This window comes from Nicotiana tabacum, chromosome 22 (assembly GCF_000715075.1).
Source record: "Nicotiana tabacum cultivar K326 chromosome 22, ASM71507v2, whole genome shotgun sequence".
Taxonomy (NCBI): Eukaryota; Viridiplantae; Streptophyta; class Magnoliopsida; order Solanales; family Solanaceae; genus Nicotiana; species Nicotiana tabacum.
Genome location: NC_134101.1, coordinates 84,784,579 through 84,806,991, shown reverse-complemented (window position 1 = coordinate 84,806,991; position 22,413 = coordinate 84,784,579). Strand labels below are relative to the sequence as shown.

Here is a 22,413-nt window from a genome sequence, read left to right as displayed (position 1 = left end):
TGTACAACTTTTTGATACTTCTAAGTTAAAATCTCTTTAGAGTAATAAATTATTAAGGGAGAAACTTAAAATATTTTTTATTATAAAGTTGAAGTAAAACAGACCTATAAGTTTAAACAAATACTTTTTGTATGAAAACCTTATAAATGGTTTATACAAAAAGGTAAGCATTGTTCTATTTTTTTTTTTTTTTTTTTTGTATATGTACCTTTTCATATATGTTTGATATTTAGCATTTTTCTTATGTATGGCTTACATTATAGTTTATTATTTTTTATATGATAATATTCTATTTCTTCTACATTGACTTATTTCACCAAAAAAAAAAAAAAATTGTTTAATCGAGCGCGAAGCGCGAGTTTATTACCTAGTTTTGACTAAAAACTCTAACTATACCTTGTAGAACGTTTGGGCCGGGCGGCAGTGAAGGTGAAGCATTAGCATTTAGCACGCGTAATGATTCGAGCGGGACCTTCTATATTTTGAACTTTCACTATTTTGTCTTTGTGTTTCAATTGTCCATTTCGTAATTCTGTACATTACGAGTGTGGATCCAGTGACCCACTAAGCTACAGATCCCTTACGGCCACGCTACTTCTACTCTAACCACTGCCGGCAATCACATTCTTCAGATCTGTTCATCTTTTATGAAAATTCATTTCTCCCATCTTACTTCCCCGAGTTTTAGTTTTTTAAACACTCCCATTTTGCACCAGTTCGCGTTTTTGGGGTATCAATTGATCAACTAACTATGCGTTAGTTTGAGAATTTTCGCTACTGGAGTGAACTTAGCTGCATTTTTTAGGAAATTGGAAACCCTAGTTCCGATAATGGCAGGGTCCGTACAACCAGAAGCTATACTGGAATGGCTTCAGAAGGAGATGGGGTACCAACCTTTAGGTTCATACGCAGCTTCAAGCAAAGCAGCAATGCCCACCATCGATTCGCTTCGCAAGATTTGCCGTGGGAACATGTTACCGATTTGGAATTTCCTCTTGAACAGAGTGAAATCCGAGAAAACTGTTGAAAAAATCCGCCGCAATATCCTTGTGCACGGAAAAGATGATGAAAATGTTAATGCTGTTGATTCAGGGAGGAGTAAAGGGAAGAAGAAGGAGAAGGTAGGGGGAGTGGGTAGGGACAATGGTTTGGGTGAGAATAGTAGGGAATTTGCATTGCAGGAGAGAGACTTGGCGGAGAAAGAGGTGGAAAGGCTAAGGCAGATAGTGAGGCGTCAGAGGAAAGAGTTGAAGGCAAGGATGTTGGAGGTCTCGAGGGAGGAGGCTGAGCGTAAGCGCATGCTTGACGAGAGGTCTAACTATAGGTATCCTCTCTGAAAATTAGCTTATTGTAACGTTATTTTGTCATCTATTAGTAACTACTAGCTTTGTGTTGTTCTTAATTTTGATTCCAGTGATGAGCTTATTTATAGAAGAAAGTCTTGCGTCGATGCCTCATCTTAAAGTGTAATATGCAAAAGGCAAATCTAGCTTTTCTAGCAGTTAATTGAATCCATTACATTCTGCTCGGACCATGTATCCATATACCCAAAAAAGAAGAAGTAAGGAAATGTGTGTGTGTGTGTGTGTGTGTTTTTATATAATAAGTCTAGCTTGTGTCCACCTCGACTATTACCGGGTACCTGCTACCTCCCACCAGTATAGATAGTGGGTATATCTGCCCATCAAGGCTTAGGCGAATGAGAAGAAATCACCTTTTTTGCCACCGCCGGGATTTGAACTTGAGACATAATTGTTCCTCTCACTTCATTGATCATCAAGCCGAGGAATATGTATATATAATCGACTATACCAACTCCAAGTTCATTTACTCTAAATTTTTGGATTCACTTTGATAATATGAAATCGAGTTAACCTTGTGACTATTACTACTGACTCTCTGAAGGTAGGGATGGGACGGGTTGGATTATTTTGGTCATTGTTAAACTTGCCCATTTTCTGTCCATAAGCAACAAGAACCTGTTTCCAGACTGGTTAGCACTGGTGGCATTAAGTATAGCTGATATTGATACTTTTTAAGTGCAGACATAAACAAGTAATGCTGGAGGCTTATGACCAACAGTGTGATGAAGCTGCAAAAATATTTTCGGAGTACCATAAACGTCTAAGTTATTATGTTAGCCAAGCAAGGAATGTTAAGCGGTCTAGTGTTGATTCTTCTGCGGAGGTGATTACTACTTTTCATGCAAATGAGAAAGAATCTGTTTATTCAACTTTTAAAGGAGCCAAAAGTGCAGAGGATGTCATTCTCATTGAAACAACATGGGAAAGAAATATCAGGAAGGCATGCGAGTCTCTTGCTATGCAGATGGCTGAAAAGATTCACAACTCTTTTCCTGCTTATGAAGGAAGTGGAATCCATATGAATTCTCTGTTACAAGCTGCCAAGTTAGGTATTGACCTTGATGGTGATTTGCCCGATGAAGTAAGAGATGCAATTGTAAGTTGCCTGAAAAGTCCTCCTCAGTTGCTACAGGCAATCACTGCATATGCTCAAAAGCTGAAGACTTCGATTACTCGAGAAATAGAGAAAGTTGATGTTAGAGCTGATGCAGAGATTCTAAGGTAATCTGATCTTCTTAGAAATAGCTTTAAAATCTTCATTTATGAGTGGAATTACGTCTACCTTGGATTCTGATTGTTCTTTGCTGTGATTATTTGAATGAGCAACTGAAAACTACTATAACTCCTATTTTCCTGTTTTCTTGTTTCTTTTTGCAGTTACCTGATTTGGTAAATTTACTTTTATGGGAAATATATGTTCATTTTAGTGTGTGGAAACTTCTGACTTTAATTATGTATGACCAAAAATTCAATTGATCAACTGTTGCACTTCCTCATATTTTAATATATCAAAAGGTAAATTAATCAGAGATAAGTGTCATACCAATTATAGTCGATGCAAACTAGTTAGAACTATACTTAGTTGCTGTGACGCTTATATTAAGTTCGGTGTTGGGAGTCCTTTTATTCTGGTTAGGCACTTTTATACCCGTCTGGGGTTAATTGCAAGATTTCGAAAATCTGGTTTAAAGAATCTCTGACTTGCCTTACAAGATAAACCATTCAGTATTAGAATGAAATGGACATGAGAGTGGAATGCATACAGAAGATTGATATAGCTGACCCAATTATTTGAGAGTTGATTGATGGAATGAAAAGGTAAACTAATTCAAATTATCTGTTTAATAAAACATGTAATTTCTGACAAGGCCACCGATTTGAAAGGGATAGAGTTCTTTGGTTCCGCTTGATTTTGTGGTAAGGTGTATCTGCTTGAAGCCAGTTTATGATAATTGTGGTATGATGATGTACCTATTCATTGTTATCAATATTTAACTTCAAATCAGGTACAAGTACGAGAATGACAGAGTAATGGATGCTTCTTCTCCTGATGTAACGTCACCTTTACAGTATCAGCTTTATGGAAATGGCAAAATTGGAGGTGATGCGTCTTCAAGAGGGACTCAAAATCAACTTCTTGAGAGACAGGTCCTTTTTTATGTCATCGCGTATAATTATTTGCCACCTTCAAGTTTTTACTTTGCGAAGTTCCTTAGGCTTTTTTAATAGATTGCCTTATTTTTTTTTGTTTCTTGAAATCCTTTTGGAGCTCTTCGTAAACTGTTGCTCCCTTTGACCTGAATTGGGTTTCCAATTTGACTTGATTATTAGTTGAGTGTTTCCCATCTGTTATACTTCCTTCCCAATTTTTAACCTGACATGGATGCTGTGAGTTCATTGTTAGATATACACTTGTTTTTACGGTTGTAAGAACTAAGACCTTTCATTTTTATATGCAGAAAATCTGTTTATTTTGGTATATTTTCTAAACTGTCTGATTTGTTGTCCTATGCAGAAAGCACATGTTCAGCAATTCATGGCTACCGAAGATGCATTGAATAAAGCCGCAGAAGCAAGAAATATGAGTCAACAGCTTTTAAAGCGTCTGCAAGGAACTGGTGATGCAATCTCTTCACACTCACTAGTAATTGGTGGAACATCAAAGAGTATGAGCAGCCTCAGACAACTTGAGGTTTGACTTCTCTCTTATAAAACTTAAAAATACTGCATAGGCTGTGGACCTGTGGTAAAGTGGGATGCGACACCTTTCTTGGTTTCTTTGAAGAACATTCTGAAGTTGTGCGTGGGCAACTATTGATTGAATAGTGTTATTATTATAAGGGTTATCGTACTTCTTCTGATTAAGTTTAGAGATGTAAATATTGAATATATTGTATTTTTAAAGGTGTTGAATAGTGCTTTACTTTCCTTTGGTTTGTCTGCTTTCTCTTGGTAGTTTCAAACATGCTGGTCTTGCGTGTAATCTTATAATCTTCTCTAGCACAAGCCCGGTTACTTGTATGAAACCTATTTATTGATTTTGTACACGTGGGATGTCCTTGCAATTTTTTTCTTCCTTTTGTAGCTGGAGGTCTGGACAAAGGAAAGAGAAGCAGCTGGATTAAGAGCTAGCGTGAACACTCTAATGTCTGAAATACAACGTTTAAATACATTGTGCGCGGAGAGAAAAGAAGCTGAAGATTCTTTGAGAAAGAAATGGAAGAAGATCGAAGAATTTGATGCTCGGCGATCAGAGCTTGAATCTATTTATAGTGCCCTACTGAAGGCAAGCATGGTACGACTGAACTTATGTCCATCTATGCGGTGCGATATGTCACTACACCAGCCTTCTGTTTTAACATTTTTATTTCCTTTTTTGGAGGGAGGGCGGGGGGGGGTTGCATGTGATTGCGGTCTGAAGATATGAGACACTATTACTTTCCAACTTAGTGCATGTGTACCTTAAGCAATGTGTTGGAACTTGGAACAACTAACTTGAATTGCTTTGACCATTAAATCAGATACTCGTGCAATGGGACTCCTTAAATATGTTTGAGTTTACTATATGATCAAATGTAGCCTTGCACATAGTCTAAATACTTTTGTTGGAAACTAAAAGTGAAATTTCCCATGGCTTACAATTATGTTGATCATTTACCAAAATGGTCATTATCTAGTACTCCCTCAATTCTATTCTATATATAACAACAAACATTTGACTGGTCAGAGTCTGAGATGTTAATTTGACTTACCTCTTTATTATTATTATTATTTTATTTTTTTAGTCGGTAAAGAGTGGCATATTATATATAATAAAAACACCAAGAAGAGGTTGCTGGATGAGTTACAAGTAAAAGTATTTGATTTACCTTTTTATATTGTCAATAGTTGAAGAAAACACTAAAGTATGGTTGAAAAGCTGAACGAATTGTATAATGAATTTGAATCTTAAAAGTTGTATAGGTATGGGATTGTGTAATATTCTGGGACATCCCTAAATCGAAGAGTGTCATAAAGATTGAAGCAAAGGGACCATATGATGAAGTTATTGGCATAATTAATATGGCTTCAGCAGCCCAACCTTGTCTAATGTACTAGTTCTGTCCCATTTTATGTTTGAGAAATGAGTGAATATAGGATAAGGCATGAGAAATGTCTTACGTCTTAGACTTTTATAGATTTGTACAAAGGTGCAAAAAAATGTGGTACCTGTTAGAACACTGAAGTTTTAACATATGCATTGTTTGACGACCTAGTTTGAAAGGTTTACTGGATAAATTATTGGACAGCATTTGGTTAAACAAAATTGGGTGGAAGTAGTAGGTTATATGTACATTGATGTGCAACTTGATGCCCATTCCGATATATATGCATCTCAGTGTGTCTTCACTGAAGATTTTCCAATTTGTTAATAAATTAGATGTTCCACTGACATATTTATGCTTTTATGCTGGAGAATCTAGTAAATTTTTTAAGGGATTACAACTACAGTGACAACAACAACTAAGCCTCAATCCTGAGCTAGTTAGGAGAAATTTATTAGTTGTTTGATTGCATAAAATTTTCCCTGTTGCTATGTAGGATGCTGCAGCATTTTGGAGTCAGCAGCCATCAGCTGCAAGGGATTATTCATCAAGTTCTATAATTCCTGCTTGCACTGTGCTCGTAGATTTATCAAACTGTGCAAAAGATCTTATTGAGCAAGAGGTTTCAGCATTTTATCAAACTCCTGATAATACACTTTACATGCTTCCATCAACACCTCAGGTTTGTAGATTTCACTAATCCACATATCTAATAAAGACGGTTTAAAGAAATTTAAAAGAATCATTGACGCTGCTAGGTTTAAGGAGGATTTGTGAAATCAACTTTTTAATTGTATGCTAATAGAATCTGTGCTACTTCAGTTACTAATTATTTACTTCTAATTGCTTATTTTTTAATATTTTGGAGACAGTGCAAATTATGAATGAAGAATTAGCAAAGTGACTAGTCTGCTAGGTTTCAAATCAGATTTATAATGCTCTTCTTGATTGTTTGCTGGTAGGATCTATGTTGTGTTGTAAGCTGAAAAGTAAATTTTGCGCCCACATATTTCCCCAAAAAACACTAATACCACATGTTATGGAACAATCAATTTGGACCAAGGGAGTCCTTTTGAACTAAGTGAATAAATGTAGATAAGCATGCTTTTAGAGGTGTTGACGGGTGTGTCATCCTATCCGGGTGCGGATCTAGAGGTCAGATCCTTCATAATCTAAATTTTAAGATTCGGGGATACGGGATCCAGATACGGATACGAGTGCAGGGATTTGGCAAAAAATAATTTAAAATTCTAAAAATAAATTTATAAAAATTTCCTAAATTATGAGAAATATTTTGTGAAAAACTTACTTGTCGGTTGTGGACCGTGGAGTGCAACCAATAATTCTGCCGTTCATTCACAAAATTTCTCAACACGGAAGAATGCTAACTAGAATGAACCAAATTATAGGGAGATAAAACTCTTGAAGATCTAGCAAACACGTCAAGCTTTCACTATATTGATTTGCTTATAATGGAGAACAAATGGGGTACAATATTTTTTAGTATCTCTCGTCGAATGCCTGTCTTCTGCAAGTCCCTCTTTGAAGCTCTCTGCTTCTCTCCCTTAAAAAAGAAAAAAAAGAAGAAGCAAGAGTTGCTGGATCCATCTAAAGGCCTTCCCCAATAGCGGCATACCCGCTTCAAATTTACCCTAGCTTTTGTTTTGATGTTGGAAGTCAATATGTATTTTATCTTGAATTTTTCTGTAGCTTTGGTCAAAGTACCCAAAATCGGTTGACCATAATATCCGATGTGGAACCCACATGAATGTCGTGTCGACACGGGTATGGCAGGAAATTTGAAGAGTCCGCGCAACATAGGTGTCATTTCATCTAAAAATTAAGTTGTTTGGCCGAGCATTCTTTATTTATTTAGTTATGTCTTTAACATGTCTCGTCACGTGCATGCTTGATTTTTTTTCTCCATGGGCGAATTACATGATTTTTAAAAAAAATAAATGTAGCAGTATTTATTTAATTCTTATTTCTAAAATTAAGAATAAGTGTTTCCATAATCTTTTTTTCTAGTGTAATAGTAGGTATATTGGAAGTATGGATCAATATATGGATTTCTTAGATCAGATAGTAGGAAGGATGTAGTTGCTTTTGTGTTATAGTACTATATCTTCTAGTCTTTCTGGAGTCCTGTGCTTTATTTGTACCATCTTGGTAACTTTATTAATAATACCTTTACCATTTCACAAAAAAAAAAAAGTAACAATGAGACTCGAACTCAGGACCCTTGCCTGCTCTAATATCTTTTCTGTCCATCAGGGTTTTTTATCTACCATTCTCCAGTTTATGCTAGATGCACTTGCATCTCTGCCTTCTTGAAGGGCCCTCCTAATGTAAGGGCTTTGAAGCGCTTGCATATTTTTGGTAGTCTTCTTAAATATTGACAAATGCTGCTATATATTTGTCATTAACTGATTGGGAACCTAAAGGTAGGGTTGATTCGACATCTAATATAATGCTGGAAAGCTCCTTTCTTGAAATCTGAATTTGGTTGTTTTCTTGCTTTGCACCCCTTTTCCTTCATCTGCATCCCTTTTTCCTTCATCTGCACCTCTTTATCCTTTATTCTCTGATTGGTCATATGATGTTATTATCTCTTCTCATTTAAACAATCATGCTATTATCTGTTGTTTTAATGGTCCCTCAGCTCCATGTTGCTTTTCCTCCTCTTTCCATGGAGAAGTACTTTGTATTTATTCACTCAACTTTTTTTGTTTTTCTGAAATTCCTCTACTAAGAACTCTCTCTTTAAGTTATTTTAGGTTAGTGTGACAAACTATTCGCTTTTGACTCCGTTTCTTTTCGCATCTAAATACTTTTTTCCTGCATTTGTTGTTGACATTTGATAATTTTGAGTGTCTTTCTTATATCCCCTTTATTTCTTCTACTTTCAAAGAGTCCAGTTTCACATGCTTTTAGGTAATTCAATAGTAACAACTCTTCTAAATTTAGAGGATACCCCAACGGTCATGAGAATACTAACACTAACAGTGTATGTAAGTCTTCCTCCTGTAAGGGTGTCTAACGGGTGGGCTGGGCCGGGTCGGGCTGGGTAGGCAAATTTTGGAACCGAACGGGTTGGGAACCGGGCCGGTTACGGGTTAGGGCTTACCGGGTTTAACGGGTTCGGGTTCATCCGGGTAAAAAATGAATCGTACGGGTTACGGGTACAAGGGGCCGGGTTAGTGTAATTTTTAATTTTTTTTTTTGTATTTTGTATAACTATTGTAAGTTATATTAATATAAAGTAAAAATATAAAGAATATAATGAAGATGGGAAAAAATTGCACTTATAAATTGCAAGTGCTACATTTATTTCAAAATTCAAACTTACAAATTGAAAGGTTTACATTTAACTACAAGTAAATTAACGAAAAAAGAGTAAATTCAAAAGTTTTGCATTGCCTTAGTAAGTTCTTCGTAATCAATATGAACTGATTGGCCTTCTTCTGGAGTGTTAAATTCAGATGGGTTACCATGCGTTAATATATCTCCAAGTTCCTCGTCTTCTGGGCTATTAACATCTTCACGTCCTTGATTTCTTCGTTCCGATCTAATCCAATCTCTGAAACATACTAAAACTTCCAAAGCATTGCTTCCCAATTAGTGACGGGTGTCTCCAAGTTGTTGTCTTGCTTGGACTCTCTGACACAACATTTGAAATTGGCACATTCAGCACGTCCCGAGCCATAGCGGAAAGAACAGGAAATTGCTTTCCATTCTCATGCCACCATCCCAATGGTGAAAATTCCTTTGTGTGAGGCTCTTTTTGCTTCTGCAAGTAGAATTGAAGTTTATCAATGTTCCTGCTACTAGTTTGAGTGTTAGAAAATGTAGAAAAAATATTAAAACTATCAAGGCCTTCATCATCATCCATAGTAGTAGAAGTGGTACAGTGCATAGTGGGATTAACATTGCCTACATTAAAAGCATCATCATCAATTATATTTGCATAATAATTATATAATTGTTGTAAATAATCATGTAGCTTGTTCATACAAACATATATATCTGGGGTTTCAGTTGGTCCAATCTCCATATAAGTATATAAAGCATTCATTAATTGGTAACAATCAGACATCTTAATAGAAGGATTTAAAACAGCACCAATTAAGTAAATCGGAGAAATTGGAAAGAAATTTTTTTTGAATTTTGCTTGCATTTGTTTAACAACATCCCTATATTTTTCTTTCTTCTTAAATTCAAAGAGTTTAAAAGAAATTTCAGCTATAGGTACTAAAGCCATAGGAACAGTAGGGTAATATGCTCTAGAAAACTCAACAGTAGCTGTATAAAATTTATGTAAAAATTTAACAACACCATTAATGACCTCCCAAGTAGTAGTTGTTAACATATGGTCTGGATCAGTACAATGCACATTAGCAACTTCAGTTATTGGGCATCTATATTTGTAGCAACATTTTGAAAATATATATGTATAATTCCATCTGGTAACAATTTCGTCTGGTATGAATCTGGGTTTAAGGTTATGCTCGGTATACTTATTCTTAAATTCCCTAATTCTAGATTGTCTATTATTTCCTTGAATAACACCAGCTTCTCTTCTAACATGAGTAATCTCAGTTGAAAATAAATCAAGACCACTTTTAACAATTAAATTATAAACATGACATGCACACCTAACATGAAAAATTTCGTCAAGTGGTGGTTGTAAATGCAATTTTAATATTGAAATTGCGGCATTATTGCTAGAAGCATTATCAAAAGACATACACAATACTTTTTGTTTGAGATTATAAAATTCAGCTTAACAAATAGTAGTACTTATAAACACAGCAGTATCACTCTGATCTTCATCATATTTAAATCGATAATACGTTTTTGCATACAATAATTATTATCTATCCAATGACGTGTAATTGTCAAATAATCATTTCCATTAACAGCATGGCCAATATCAGAAGTTAGAGAAACTCTACAAGGAAGGTGGCTAAACAAATAACGTATGTATGTTTGATATTGTCGATGAAGTCTAAAGATATCAGATCTACAAGTACTTCTAGGGATACCTTTTAATGAAGGATTATAAATCCTTTGAATATACATAATAAGATATGATGAAGAAGCAAAAGAAAAAGGTAGACAACCCAAAGCAATCATTTTTGCTAACTCCTCACAATCCTTCATTTTATTATATTTCATAAGTCCTCCAGTAGTAGGGTTTAGAGTTGCTTGATTTTCATCTCCATCAGAGCCCCATTCTATAGGATGCTCAATTCTCATATGTTTACTAAGTGTCCCGGTCCCCCTAATTGTCCTCCAGTCTTATGTTTAAAAGTATTATTACAAAGTTTGCATTTAACTCTATCAGTACCTTCTATTTCGTCAAAAAATTTCCAAACCTTACTTCTTTTTCTCCGATTAGTAGTCGGGGCCACAGGTGGTCTACTACTAGCACCATCACCACCACCCCTGCTACCAGCTCCAACACTACTAGGTGTAAGTGGTATCTGATCTTCCATTTCTAATTCATTATCTTTTATACCGAAATTTTCCTGTAATTGTTGATAATCTATATTACTATCAGTTAATGTTTCAGGAATATGTATAGAGTCATTTAAATTACTACCAGATGCTGAAGCAGAAGTACTACCTCTTTTTTTATTTCCCCGATGAGTAACCTTATTACAAACTCTTTTTGCAGCATTAAACATATTGTGAAAATTTAACTACTAGCAAAAATTAAATATGTAAATAAAATAGTAAATAAGAGAAAGAGTTGGAGGGAGTGCACCGAATTCGGTAATAAATTGAACACTTGATGATTTCACAACTCCAATATTACCACGAAGAAACGTCAATTGTTCAAACTTCAAACTTCAAATATTAAATAATACAATAAATGAAATTCCAAAAAAAATGAGAGCCAAATACTTAATTGCACTTTAGGTGAAGAATGAGAGAATGATAATTGTGAATATGAGTTTGAGAAATGAGAGATGAGTGAAGAAATGAAGAAGAGGGGGGATGTATTTATAGTTTTTCAAAGAGCTAATTAGGTAATTACAAAAAGTGTTTATGTTTTTTTTAAAAAGCCCAAAAATGGGCTATTTGTGCAAATCTGCCATTGGGCAACGGCTCCAAGGCCAGAAGACCGTTGCCAATGGTCAGAAAAAGGCCCCACTATAAAAAAATAAAAAATTAGGCAGCCGTTATACCAGTCTGGGCCGGTCCGGTCCAGTTAACCGATTCTACAGTAAAAACCGTTGCCCAGGTTTGACCAGGCCGGTTAACCGGTAGCCCCAACGTAAACGGACCAACCCTCCTTACCCCACCCGGCCCCCTTGTACCGGTTCCGGTTTTAACCGGTTTGGGCCGGCTCGAAACCGGGCTGACCCGGCCCGTTAGACACCCATATCCAAACCTCACTTCTCTCAGGTTTTCTTTAACAAAGTTGTAATCACACACACATGTAGGTGCATAGCAATCCATGTTATTAATGTCGAGATGTTATCTGTATATATGTTTTAAAATACATTGGAGGAAAACTTCTTCCTTTTCTTTTCCCTTTTCCACACCGCATTACTGAACACAATATTCGGGAATAACTATTTGACAAATGGAGGAGAAGCTAATGTGGCCTTGAATTTTGAAGACAAGAATCACAGGGAAGACCATTTTATCAAGTTTAATTTATAGTACCATTAGCGTTCACATAGCTCCTCCTCCATTGTCAATAACTATTTGAATGAAGTAAAAATCATATCAATCAAGTTTAAAAGCAATTAAATTTTTTTCTATTTCTATCACAAGATGTAGCTTTATGTTTTTTCAGAGGTAATTTTCTTATAGCAAGTTTGATTTATTATTCCTAATCAATAAAAATACTTTCCTAACGTTTTTAACGATTAATGTATCAGTTTATCAACTATATTTATTCTCTAGTACTGTGCTTTGAAAGACATAGTCCATAGGTGATGAGGCACACATCATAGCACCTTAACTCCTGAAGTAAAGCGCAACTTAAGCGAGACGGAGCTCAAAACCTGCTTTTACCTGAACTATAGTGTTTAAGTTAAGTGCAAAAACTTTAATAGTTGTATGAAGGGATTTTTCATTTTCTCAGGATTGACCTCGGTATTTATTTATCGTGACATATTTTATGATGAAAACTCTTACCATAAGCAAATGGTCAAGATATTTATGTATTAGAGGCATCTTGTACGACGCTATGATATATATATTCATAAAAATATGTGTATATATGTATAGAGATATATGGCTTTTTTCTTTCTCTTCTGATAAGTTATATATACACACGCGCGCGAATATATATGAGCCTGTATATATAAGCTTCTCAGTTTTGTTGCCGGCTAGAATGTATTCACCTGGTAATAACTAAGTATATCCTCCATCTCCCTGCCAAACACACAAAAGAAACTGAAGGATTATTTATTTATTTTTTCTTCTGTGGAAGGTTAAGATAAGCTAAAAGATGGAAGACAGAGAGATGGTGGTCTTACCTAAAATGATAATTTAAAAGTTGGCAAACAAAATGACTGACTGATAATTATTAGTTGCTATTCTGTTTTACATTATCGTCTTAGTACCTTTTGCAGTTTACACTTGCGTCGTCTCCCTTATGGTGTGTTGTTTCATGCTAAATAGGCTCTATTGGAATCTATGGGTGTTAGTGGATCTACTGGACCAGAAGCTGTTGCTGCTGCTGAAAAGAATGCTGCTATGTTGACGGCTAGGGCTGGTGCCAGAGACCCGTCTGCAATTCCATCTATATGCCGTATTTCTGCTGCTCTACAATATCCTGCAGGTGAGTTTTCTTCTTCATTTCAATGTATTATTATCGCTTGAATCAGATGTTAGGTAGCCAGTTTTATTTTTCTCCAACTTCTAGAATAGTTTTCACCACTATTATTTAGCAATAGCCATTATTAAAATGCATAAAAGGACTTGTTTAAGAATAAGGTCTTTTGATCTGAGATGTTGTTTATCTGGACCTGGAACTTAGAAACATAGATTATTGTCCACTGAGACATGTGGCACCATAGCCCCTTTGGTTTGACAAGAATGTGACCCCTGATAGAGTATTTGTGTTGAGAGTACATCTAAAAATTGTGGGATAGAGCCACAAGAAAGTGCCAAAGAAGAAGATGTTGACGCAAACATGATCTGTTATTCCTCCAGATTTGCTGGAAAATGGTTGATTGCTCATGTTTTCAGCTGATAGAGTGCCTACTGATTTGCAGCGGCATTCATTACCAATATATAAAGTAAAAGTGAAAGTTAAAAAGTCTCCTTCCCTCACGTCTTCAGAGTTTCAAACCAGAAGGAATTGATGGTCCAACAGATCCGTAAGGAGCATGGAGGGGGGGTAGTATGGGACCTCTATTTTAGAAGGAACATGCAAGATTGAGAGATTGCGGAGCTCCAAGATTTGTTGACACTGCTATATGGGCAAGACAGGCCCCCCATCTTGTGATTCTTGGATATGGGGTTTGCGTGGCGATGGTTTGTTCACTGTGAAAAGTCCAGAGCATGTTGGTGAGAGAAGAGACCACTTTTCCATAATCCTCGATCTGGATTCCTTAGGCGCCCACGAAGGTGTGCTTTTTTGCATGGCTAGCGGCGAGGGGAGTGATTTTGACTGCTGAAAATCTGCGAAAGTTGTTGCACTGCCTTGTGTCCTCGGCTTTGTAGAGGGAAATCCTGAATCTTTTTGGTGTTCAATGGGTGATGCCAAGCACTGTAAAGGAAATATTATATAGCTGGGCCGGTTTCCGTAGAAGAAGAAAGCAAAAGGCGTGTAAGTTCGCCCCGTTAGCTCTCATGTGGATAGTTTGGGGGAAGAGAAATAGGAGAGCTTTTGAGGGGATTGAGTCACCTTTTTCACATCTTAAGAATAGTCTTTTATCTTTGATCGCTTTTTGATGCACTCATATAGCCCCTACTTGTATAGAAGATTGAGCGTCTTTTGTAGAGAATCATGTTCTGATGTAAATTCTCTACTTTTTGGTATACTTTCTGTATACGGGAGTTCTCTCCCTTTTGATTAATACAATTTACCTTATCTTCAACTTTAGTATTTGGTTGAACGCTGAGCAAACGAAAGTTCTCTACCAAGTCTAAAACCTATTCCCAACTAGTAGGTAGTACCTGTATGGATCTTTCTCTTCCATTGCGCCTTATTTTTAGCTAAGTTTGCGTTGATTCCAAGAAATAGTATAACAATACTATTGAAAGTCCTCTACCAAGTCTAAAACCTATTCCCAACTAGTAGGTATTACCTGTATGGATCTTTCTTTTCTATTGTGCCCTATCTTTAGCTAAGCCTGCATTGATTCCAAGAATTTGTAGGTCTTTCGAGATGACTTCCTTCCATGTAAGCCATCCAACCCATCTTTTTAATCCTTGCACCTGTATCCTTGCCCCCGAAACTTAAAATTTAGATCATGATGGATCCAACCTCTAGACCTGCATCCGTATCGGACACCTGCACCCCAGTCCGAGCAACTTAGTTCGTCACTATAGTTTCACACCTATGTATTGATGTATCTGTAGGTCGATGTAGGACATGACTGAACCATCTCAAGCGACCTTCTCTCATTTTATCCTCAATGTGTGCTACTTGCATCTCATTTTATCCTCAGTGTGTGCTTCTCTCATTATTCATACAGTGATATGAATAATGATGAAAATTGGCATAAAAGGTATTGAAGTGTGTGACCATCTCATCTAAATTACTTAATTATATTAAATCTCAACATGACCCCTCACGTGTAGGCCTGATCTTTTTATTTATGGGCCAAACACGTAGAAATTCTTTTTTATAATGGGTGACTGAGGCTCGAACCTAGGACCTCTTGCCTGCTTTGATACTATGTTGAAGTGTGTAGTTAGAGTGGGCACACCCATAATTACTGAAATATATTTAGTCTCAACTGTGGATACGAAGAAACCATTTGTAGAGGAGAGAATAAGGGTGTACAAGGGAGAGGAGCTGTTGTCTCTTTTGGTTGTTAGGGAGTTGAGATTTCTCTTTATTCTTGTGAAGATTAGGCTGAAGAATGAAGATGACGAGTGGCAGAGTGAGTACTAAAAGATAATATCTCTCATTTATAGGTTGTTCAATGTTTGAGTTAAGGAACTATAAAATCTTCTATAAAAGTAGTTCTTTTAGCTCCAGTGGTGCCAAAATCCGGAAAAATAACTTATTCTTCAATAATCAGATGCAATGAATATGTACTTATTTTGCATACTATCTAGATATTCTAAACTCATGCCGTGAATGAATACAAGTTTTAGACCCCTGAATTTCCCCACAAATTAAGAAAATATCTAATAATAACGTAAAGTGGGAAAAAAGAGAAGAGTGGCTGGAAGCCTAGACAATCATTATCGATCAATCATCTCTCAGGAAGTAGAGCAAAATGAATCGTCTTTTGAATTCTCATTGTTGAAGGTGTAGAGAATCAATGAAGAAGCTTACTGATTTAATTGAAGGGAACTAAGACAATTAGCTTAGCTAGCATTCCAAAAAGAAAACTATCTCCGGAAAGCAAAATTTGCATTTGGGATCGGGTGGAGCCTTAAATCAATTGGAAAATAGCATAGCTATTATTGACTTGATGGTGACTCTTGTTCCCATGAATACAACCTCTTGTTCCCAGTTCTTGGATCTTTAGACTAATATTCTTTTGGAAGTTATTTTTGTTGATTGTGTTTAAATCTAACTGTATATCATACCGTTGAAGTGTTTTAGATGGAAAAGATATTTCAGTGTCGTTAGTCGAAGTGTTGAGTCTGCCAACTTGTCTGGCTTGGTTAGAACAGCTATGGGCCTATAGTTTCTGGTGCAGCTAGCAGGTCTTGAGCAACTATAAGATGGATATAGTTTTCAATTCTAGGTGCCTAATTGGACCAAAAATTTAACCACCAGGGCCATCTGAGTGTTAGAAACAGTAAGGGAAATTCTACCTGATTGGATACCTGGACATCTGAGCTTCTATCAATGCCCAACATGAAAATATAACCAGCAAGGAGAAACATCAGCAACCAGGAAGGATGTGATAATTTGCAAAACCTTCAACAATTAAGGCAATATAAATCACCTCAAACCCATATAAGTATACGGCGTGCTTGTGATTACTCTATCCCATAACAAAATCACAAGAGATGACCTAAACCATGAGTAATCAATCTGAATAAAACCTATATGAATGAGTCTCTTCAGCTCATTGTTAGCTTGTTATGTTGTTTTTGTAATATGTACTAGATCTGTTAGACACAATTGCTTTTATTGAACTTTAGATACTCCATACCACGACTTTCTTGGATTTTATATTCAGGCATTGTCTTTTGAACTTGGCTTTGCATTCCTTGATGTCATACTTTTTACACGTAGTGATTATTGTATGTACATCTTTTTTTCTTTTCTTTTTTTTAGGTTTGGATGGCTCAGATGCCGGCTTAGCAGCAGTTATAGAATCTTTGGGATTTTGTATGAAGCTTTGTTGTTCTGAAGCTTCTATATTGGAAGACTTGGAAAAGGCAATCAACTTGGTTCACACACGACGAGATCTTGTTGAAAGTGGTCGTGCGTTATTAGATCATGCTTACAAGGCACAAAATGAGTATGAAAGGTGCGGCAAAGGTCATGCATCAATTTTTCCTTTTGTTTTCTTTGTCGAATCCTTGCTTATTTGCAATGCACAAGTTTTTTTAATGCTTATTCAAACCAGAAACCAGGTGCCTTTACAAAAGATTGAACTCTAGTGCCTGGAATATTGTATTTCATTGTTGGACATTTGGCTTGACCAATATAGGTTGATTGGTTTTATTACCTGTGCTTTGTAGGACGACAAACTACTGCTTAAATCTGGCTGCTGACCAAGAGAAGACAGCGACTGAGAATTGGCTACATGAATTGGATGTAGCTATTGATAATGCTAAACACTGCCTTGACGAGGAATGCAAGTATGTTCGGGGCCTGGTGAGTAATTTTTGTCGCTATGTATTTGTTTACCAGTTTGTTGAAGTAACATCTTATAGGTATCTTAGAACTTAGTTGGATAAAATGATGGAATTACACATTTCTTTCGGTCTTATATGTTCAATCTATTTAATACTTTGAGATGGGCTGTGTCAATAACCATCTTGTATTACATGCTGTCAATTATCTATCCAGATACAGACATGGTCCGTGAGAGTGTCCAAAAAGAATGTAGGACACGCCACAAAAGACTTACTTTTTTTAATGAAGAAAAGACTATATTTTATTTAATTAAGTGTATTTTGTAAATCATTTTCTTTGATATTTATCATTTCATGTCAGCCAAATGAAATCTTTACATGTATGCTAGATTGACCCTCCGTGGATGAATTTCCAAGATCTTTCTGCATGATTGCATGAACAGAAAGTACTTCATGTGAAGTGCCAAGTACCCATATGTGGGAAACAATTGAGTTACCTTAATTGATCCAAAGATTGTGTTTTGAATTTGTTTGGTGTTGGCAGAAAGCCAATTCTTCATGCTTCAGTTTTGTTAATTCAAAAAGGGGGAAAGCAAAAATAAGGGTCTAACTTCGGAGAAAAAAGGAATTCAAGCTCTTTAACCAAGATATCTTGATGATGCTGTTATGTCTTTTTTTTTATTTCCTTTCTCACATACTCATCTTTGTTCTGTTCTGGGAAGTTTACTTTTTATGAAATGTGATATTGTGGAATCTTTTACAGGTAGATGAATGGTGGGAACAACCAGCATCGACTGTAGTTGACTGGGTTACTGTTGATGGACAAAATGTTGCTGCATGGTGTAATGATGTGAAGCAGCTTAAGGCATTTCATGATCAGCAACTTCGTTGAATTCGATTTTTTAGCAGCTGTTACACAATGTCTGTAAATTTTCCTTTTCTCGCTTGCTAGTTCTCTGCAACTTCTTGGGGTTTTGGTATTTGTCGATGTTTCTTGCAGCAGCAGCGACAAAGCAGGTCACCTGCAAACCTAGGCGGCAGTTGTTGAAGAACAATTGAGACTTCAACCTAGACCTAGGGACTGTAAGAAATTTTGAGCCAACACTAGTCCCGGAGAGGGGGGGGGGGGAATTTGTTCGAGGTTGAAATGTAGGTCGAGTGCAATATCTTGTTGCATTTCTCATTTTGTACAGAAATTCTTGTGTTATTTTGAAAAAGAAAAGAAAGAACAGCTTACGTATGGAAATCTCAAGGACCTAGTTATAAAGTAGGTGGTCAGCATGTTACAGTATTTGAGCCTCGTTATATTTTCCTGTAACACGTTCTGATTGATGAGACAAATCATTCAAGCTTCTATGCTTGGTTTAGATTTTAGTTTTCTTCCTTGTATGGCTTAGTAGTGGTACGTTTCTTAAAGAATTTGGTAACTGAACCAAATTATAAGATAGAAGCTGCAGATTTTGAAGTTTGAAGTGTATCTATTAGTCGAATGATGGGCAGACATACTAATTGCAATGATAACGTTGTCCAACATGGAATATATTTTCGAAGGGTTAAAAGTCTCTACATTTAGCTTTCGAGTTTTGTATTTTTATAATTGTATTGGAAGATAGATATAGATATAGATATAGATGAGTACTTAATTTTGCCTGATTTTGCGACATCTACCACAATAACTGTTATTGGTTCTAAGAAGCTTAAAGGATTTCACATGAATGCAGAACCAGACTTGCGGGGAATTCTTTTTTTATTTTCAGTTTAGATAGGGGTAAATTTCCTAACTGTAAAAATACAAATAAGCAACAATCTCGTGGCCTCTACCAGCTTAAAAGTTGGATAACCGAAACCCATACTATTTTGTAGGTCTATTCTATTATGTATAATATAGTTTTTGGACGAAAGGATCAATTGAACTCCTTCGAACCATGTAGCGCCCCCTTGTGCAGGGGCGGATCCATCCTTACAGTACCGAGTTCATTTGAACCTAGTATTTTCGACGTGAACATAAATTTATGTATAAAAATTCAATAAAATTATAACAAATATTAAATATGAAACTTCAAAAATATATTGGGTTTAATATAAAATCTTAAAAGTCAGAATTTAAATCCTGAATCCGCAAATGCCTGTGTACAAACAAATTGGACCAACCGTATCATAATTTCATAATATCAAGAATTTTGTAAGTCCTACAGAGGTCTCGTGAACCAACAAGGACCCACTGTCTTCTCTTGGTAATTCTCATTCTTTACCAACTGAAAAAGAAAGAAAGAAGCAAACTCATTAAATTAAAAATGACAAGAAAAAAGATAAAGTGAAGCAAGTTGACATAATTCCAATCTGTATTCTTGTCTTTGTTTGGTGGCAGCAAGGTGAAACTACTATTGCAACTTTGCACTTCACAAGTTTTGCATGAGCAGATAAAGAGGATTTGGGCAAACATCCATTATCAAATTATGTTTTAACTGTCCATATTCTACTGTATAAATCTCCCACACCAACAACATCCCCAGTATATAATCTTATTACTAGCTAGGTAGCCAAGCAATGACTCATGAGAGTTGAAGTCTTCATTTTTGTGCTCTTGAAAAGCTACAGCTTTGTACAATCTAAAAGATGATAAACAAGAGAATATCTTGGTTTTGGATTATACTCCACTTACTTAACCTTTCAGTTTCACAGGCTAGGCCTATTTCCAGACATCACCTAACTGCTGTTGTTATAGGGACTGTGCTCTGTGATGCTTGCTACCTACAAGATTTTTCAAAGGCTAGTCACTTCATTCCAGGTTCATTATCCTTGTCACCTTTTTTTATAATAGTATATTTATCGTAAATACATTGTAAAGAATTTTACACTTTAACATATCATAGTAGGTAACGTGCCTTATTTTCCAGGTTATTCATCCTACTTTTTGTGGACAGTTACGTGTACCTAGTTATCCTTCACGTAGAGTAAATTATTTTACACTGTTAGTATATGCTTTCTTTCTTTGGAGACTTCTAAACTTTTAATGCATGTTTCTGCTTTTAGGAGCTATTGTTGCAGTAGAATGTGCAAATTCAGGTAAAAGGTCAAGTTTTTACCAGGAAGTGAAGACAAATAAGCATGGAAAATTCAGTGTACACCTTCCTTTCTTGGTGGACAAATATGTCAAGCAAATTAAAGGATGTTCGGTTAAGCTGATCAGCAGCAGCAAGCCACATTGTGCTGTGGCATCACCAGCAACTTCATCTTCCTTCCAACTCCGCTCGAGGAAAAAAGGGATACATATTTTCTCTAATGGATTCTTCACTTTCAAACCTGTCAACCAACCAAAGCTCTGCAACCAAAAGCCAAGTAGCCATAGTACCTACAACAAAGAAGTATATCTGGAGAATTCTTTAACTTCAACTCCTAATGATCCCACATTTTCTCAACCAATTCACGGTACACCATCAAGTTTTACTACCATAAAACAAGGATTGCTTCCACCTCTTCCAAGATTGCCTCCTCTGCCGGAGCTCCCTCCTCTACCACCTCTTCCATTATTTCCACCAATTTTTCGTCCACCTCCAACGTCTCCACCTTCAACATTTCCTCCATTTATTCCACCACCTCTACCAGTTTTAACTCCTCTTTCACCTCCAATGTCTCCACCTTCAATATTTCCTCCAATTATCACAACACCTATACCAGGTTTAACTCCATTACCACCACCACCTCCGCCACCAACATTCCCTCTCCCTCCGTTCCCATTCCATCCCATACCTGGCTTCCCTGGAGTTCCTCCTGCTACCACTTTATCTCCAGAGAAAAAGAACTCTCCTTAGTCCAAACACAAATATAAAAACACCTGCAAATAGCTAGTAGTTTACATCAAACACTATGTATAACTCTCAATCATTCCCTTGGGTTCAAGGCTGAATAAAGAAACAAAGGAGATATATTGAAGACTTGGTGATAAAGCAATAAAAAACATTAAGCTGGCGTTCTAAAAGACCTTTTTCTTGTTACTTCCTCTTCATGTTTGTAGGTTTGTTGTTTAGAAAGCATATAAGATGGGATATGGCAAAGTGATTGTATAATATCTAATAGTTCTTCAATAAAATCTACTACTATTAACATGTGACTGCAGTAAGTAACCACTCTGCTAATCTACTGAATTTAAGAATTAAAGATATCTGTATTCTATAAGAATGTGAAGAATATTGCCTACACTCTCCCCCCAAAGCCCAACAGCTCCTCTGTTTCTAATTCCTTGGCAATGCCCAGATTCAGGTGTTCAATAGGTAAAATACCTCAGTTGAAGGGCAGCCCGGTGACATCCCGCGTTTACGCAAGGTCCGGGGAAGGGCCGCACTTCAAGGGGGTGTGATGTAGACATCCTATCCTAATGCAAGCATTAGTGGCTAATTCCACGGCTCGAAACCGTGACCTGTAGGTCACACGAAGACAACTTCACTGTTGCTCCAAGATTCCCCTTCGGGTAAATACCTCAGTTGAGGTGTCTAAATGAAAAATGGTTACAATTTTAAGGGGCCGTCCATGTATTCAGCCTAATTCCTTTGTTGCACTTGGACCGGACAAGATGGAGTAATTAGCTGCTTCTCTGTAATATAAAGTACTACATATGGTGACTCACTAAAATAGTTAATTTGAAGATAGAATTAACTAGACTTCTAAAAGATGGCCTAAATTTTCTGCTTAGTTTTAGAGGATGACGAATGCCTACAACTTGTACTAGTAAACCGTCATTCTTACCATTGAACTAGAACTTGAATAGAAGGCTATTTGGTATAAGAAGCATTGGCAGGTATTAGTAGCTCTAGGCCAACGTTTAGAGGACATCTTCTTCACAAATCGCTTATGACCTATTGTCTTTCCAACAATTAGATGTTTAATCTTATACACTAATCTTAGGTCCTGGAAACCATCACTTGACATGTAAACTTTTTCAGCCTACTGCACTTTGCTTATGATTATAGCCTAATATCAACTCTATAATCTCATGGAGCAAC

The 22,413-nt window shown here is 36.4% G+C and overlaps 2 protein-coding genes across 2 annotated transcripts; both read left to right on the top strand.

Annotated features, from left to right (window-relative positions):
* The first annotated feature begins 399 nt into the window (after window positions 1–399).
* On the top strand, window positions 400–18,955 carry LOC107779176 (AUGMIN subunit 5). Its single transcript, XM_075244421.1, has 10 exons — window positions 400–1,324; window positions 2,046–2,585; window positions 3,371–3,512; window positions 3,880–4,056; window positions 4,450–4,659; window positions 5,946–6,131; window positions 13,094–13,253; window positions 16,887–17,082; window positions 17,297–17,432; window positions 18,177–18,955. The coding sequence occupies exons 1-10, from the start codon at window positions 831–833 to the stop codon at window positions 18,303–18,305; spliced, it is 2,370 nt and encodes a 789-aa protein (XP_075100522.1). The 5' UTR covers window positions 400–830; the 3' UTR covers window positions 18,306–18,955.
* An 823-nt stretch (window positions 18,956–19,778) lies between these two features.
* LOC107804817 (uncharacterized) lies at window positions 19,779–21,524 on the top strand. Its single transcript, XM_016628753.2, has 2 exons — window positions 19,779–20,201; window positions 20,447–21,524. The coding sequence occupies exons 1-2, from the start codon at window positions 20,030–20,032 to the stop codon at window positions 21,223–21,225; spliced, it is 951 nt and encodes a 316-aa protein (XP_016484239.1). The 5' UTR covers window positions 19,779–20,029; the 3' UTR covers window positions 21,226–21,524.
* Window positions 21,525–22,413: the final 889 nt, after the last annotated feature.

Bases quoted from the DNA above. Each gene is read 5' to 3' on its own strand.
- LOC107779176 (XM_075244421.1), top strand. From the start codon at position 831: ATGGCAGGGTCCGTACAACCAGAAGCTATACTGGAATGGCTTCAGAAG. The intron at 4,057-4,449 runs GTTTGACTTCTC...TTCCTTTTGTAG, and splicing joins GCAGCCTCAGACAACTTGAG to CTGGAGGTCTGGACAAAGGA. The intron at 17,433-18,176 runs GTGAGTAATTTT...AATCTTTTACAG, and splicing joins GCAAGTATGTTCGGGGCCTG to GTAGATGAATGGTGGGAACA.
- LOC107804817 (XM_016628753.2), top strand. From the start codon at position 20,030: ATGATAAACAAGAGAATATCTTGGTTTTGGATTATACTCCACTTACTT. The intron at 20,202-20,446 runs GTTCATTATCCT...TTCTGCTTTTAG, and splicing joins GGCTAGTCACTTCATTCCAG to GAGCTATTGTTGCAGTAGAA.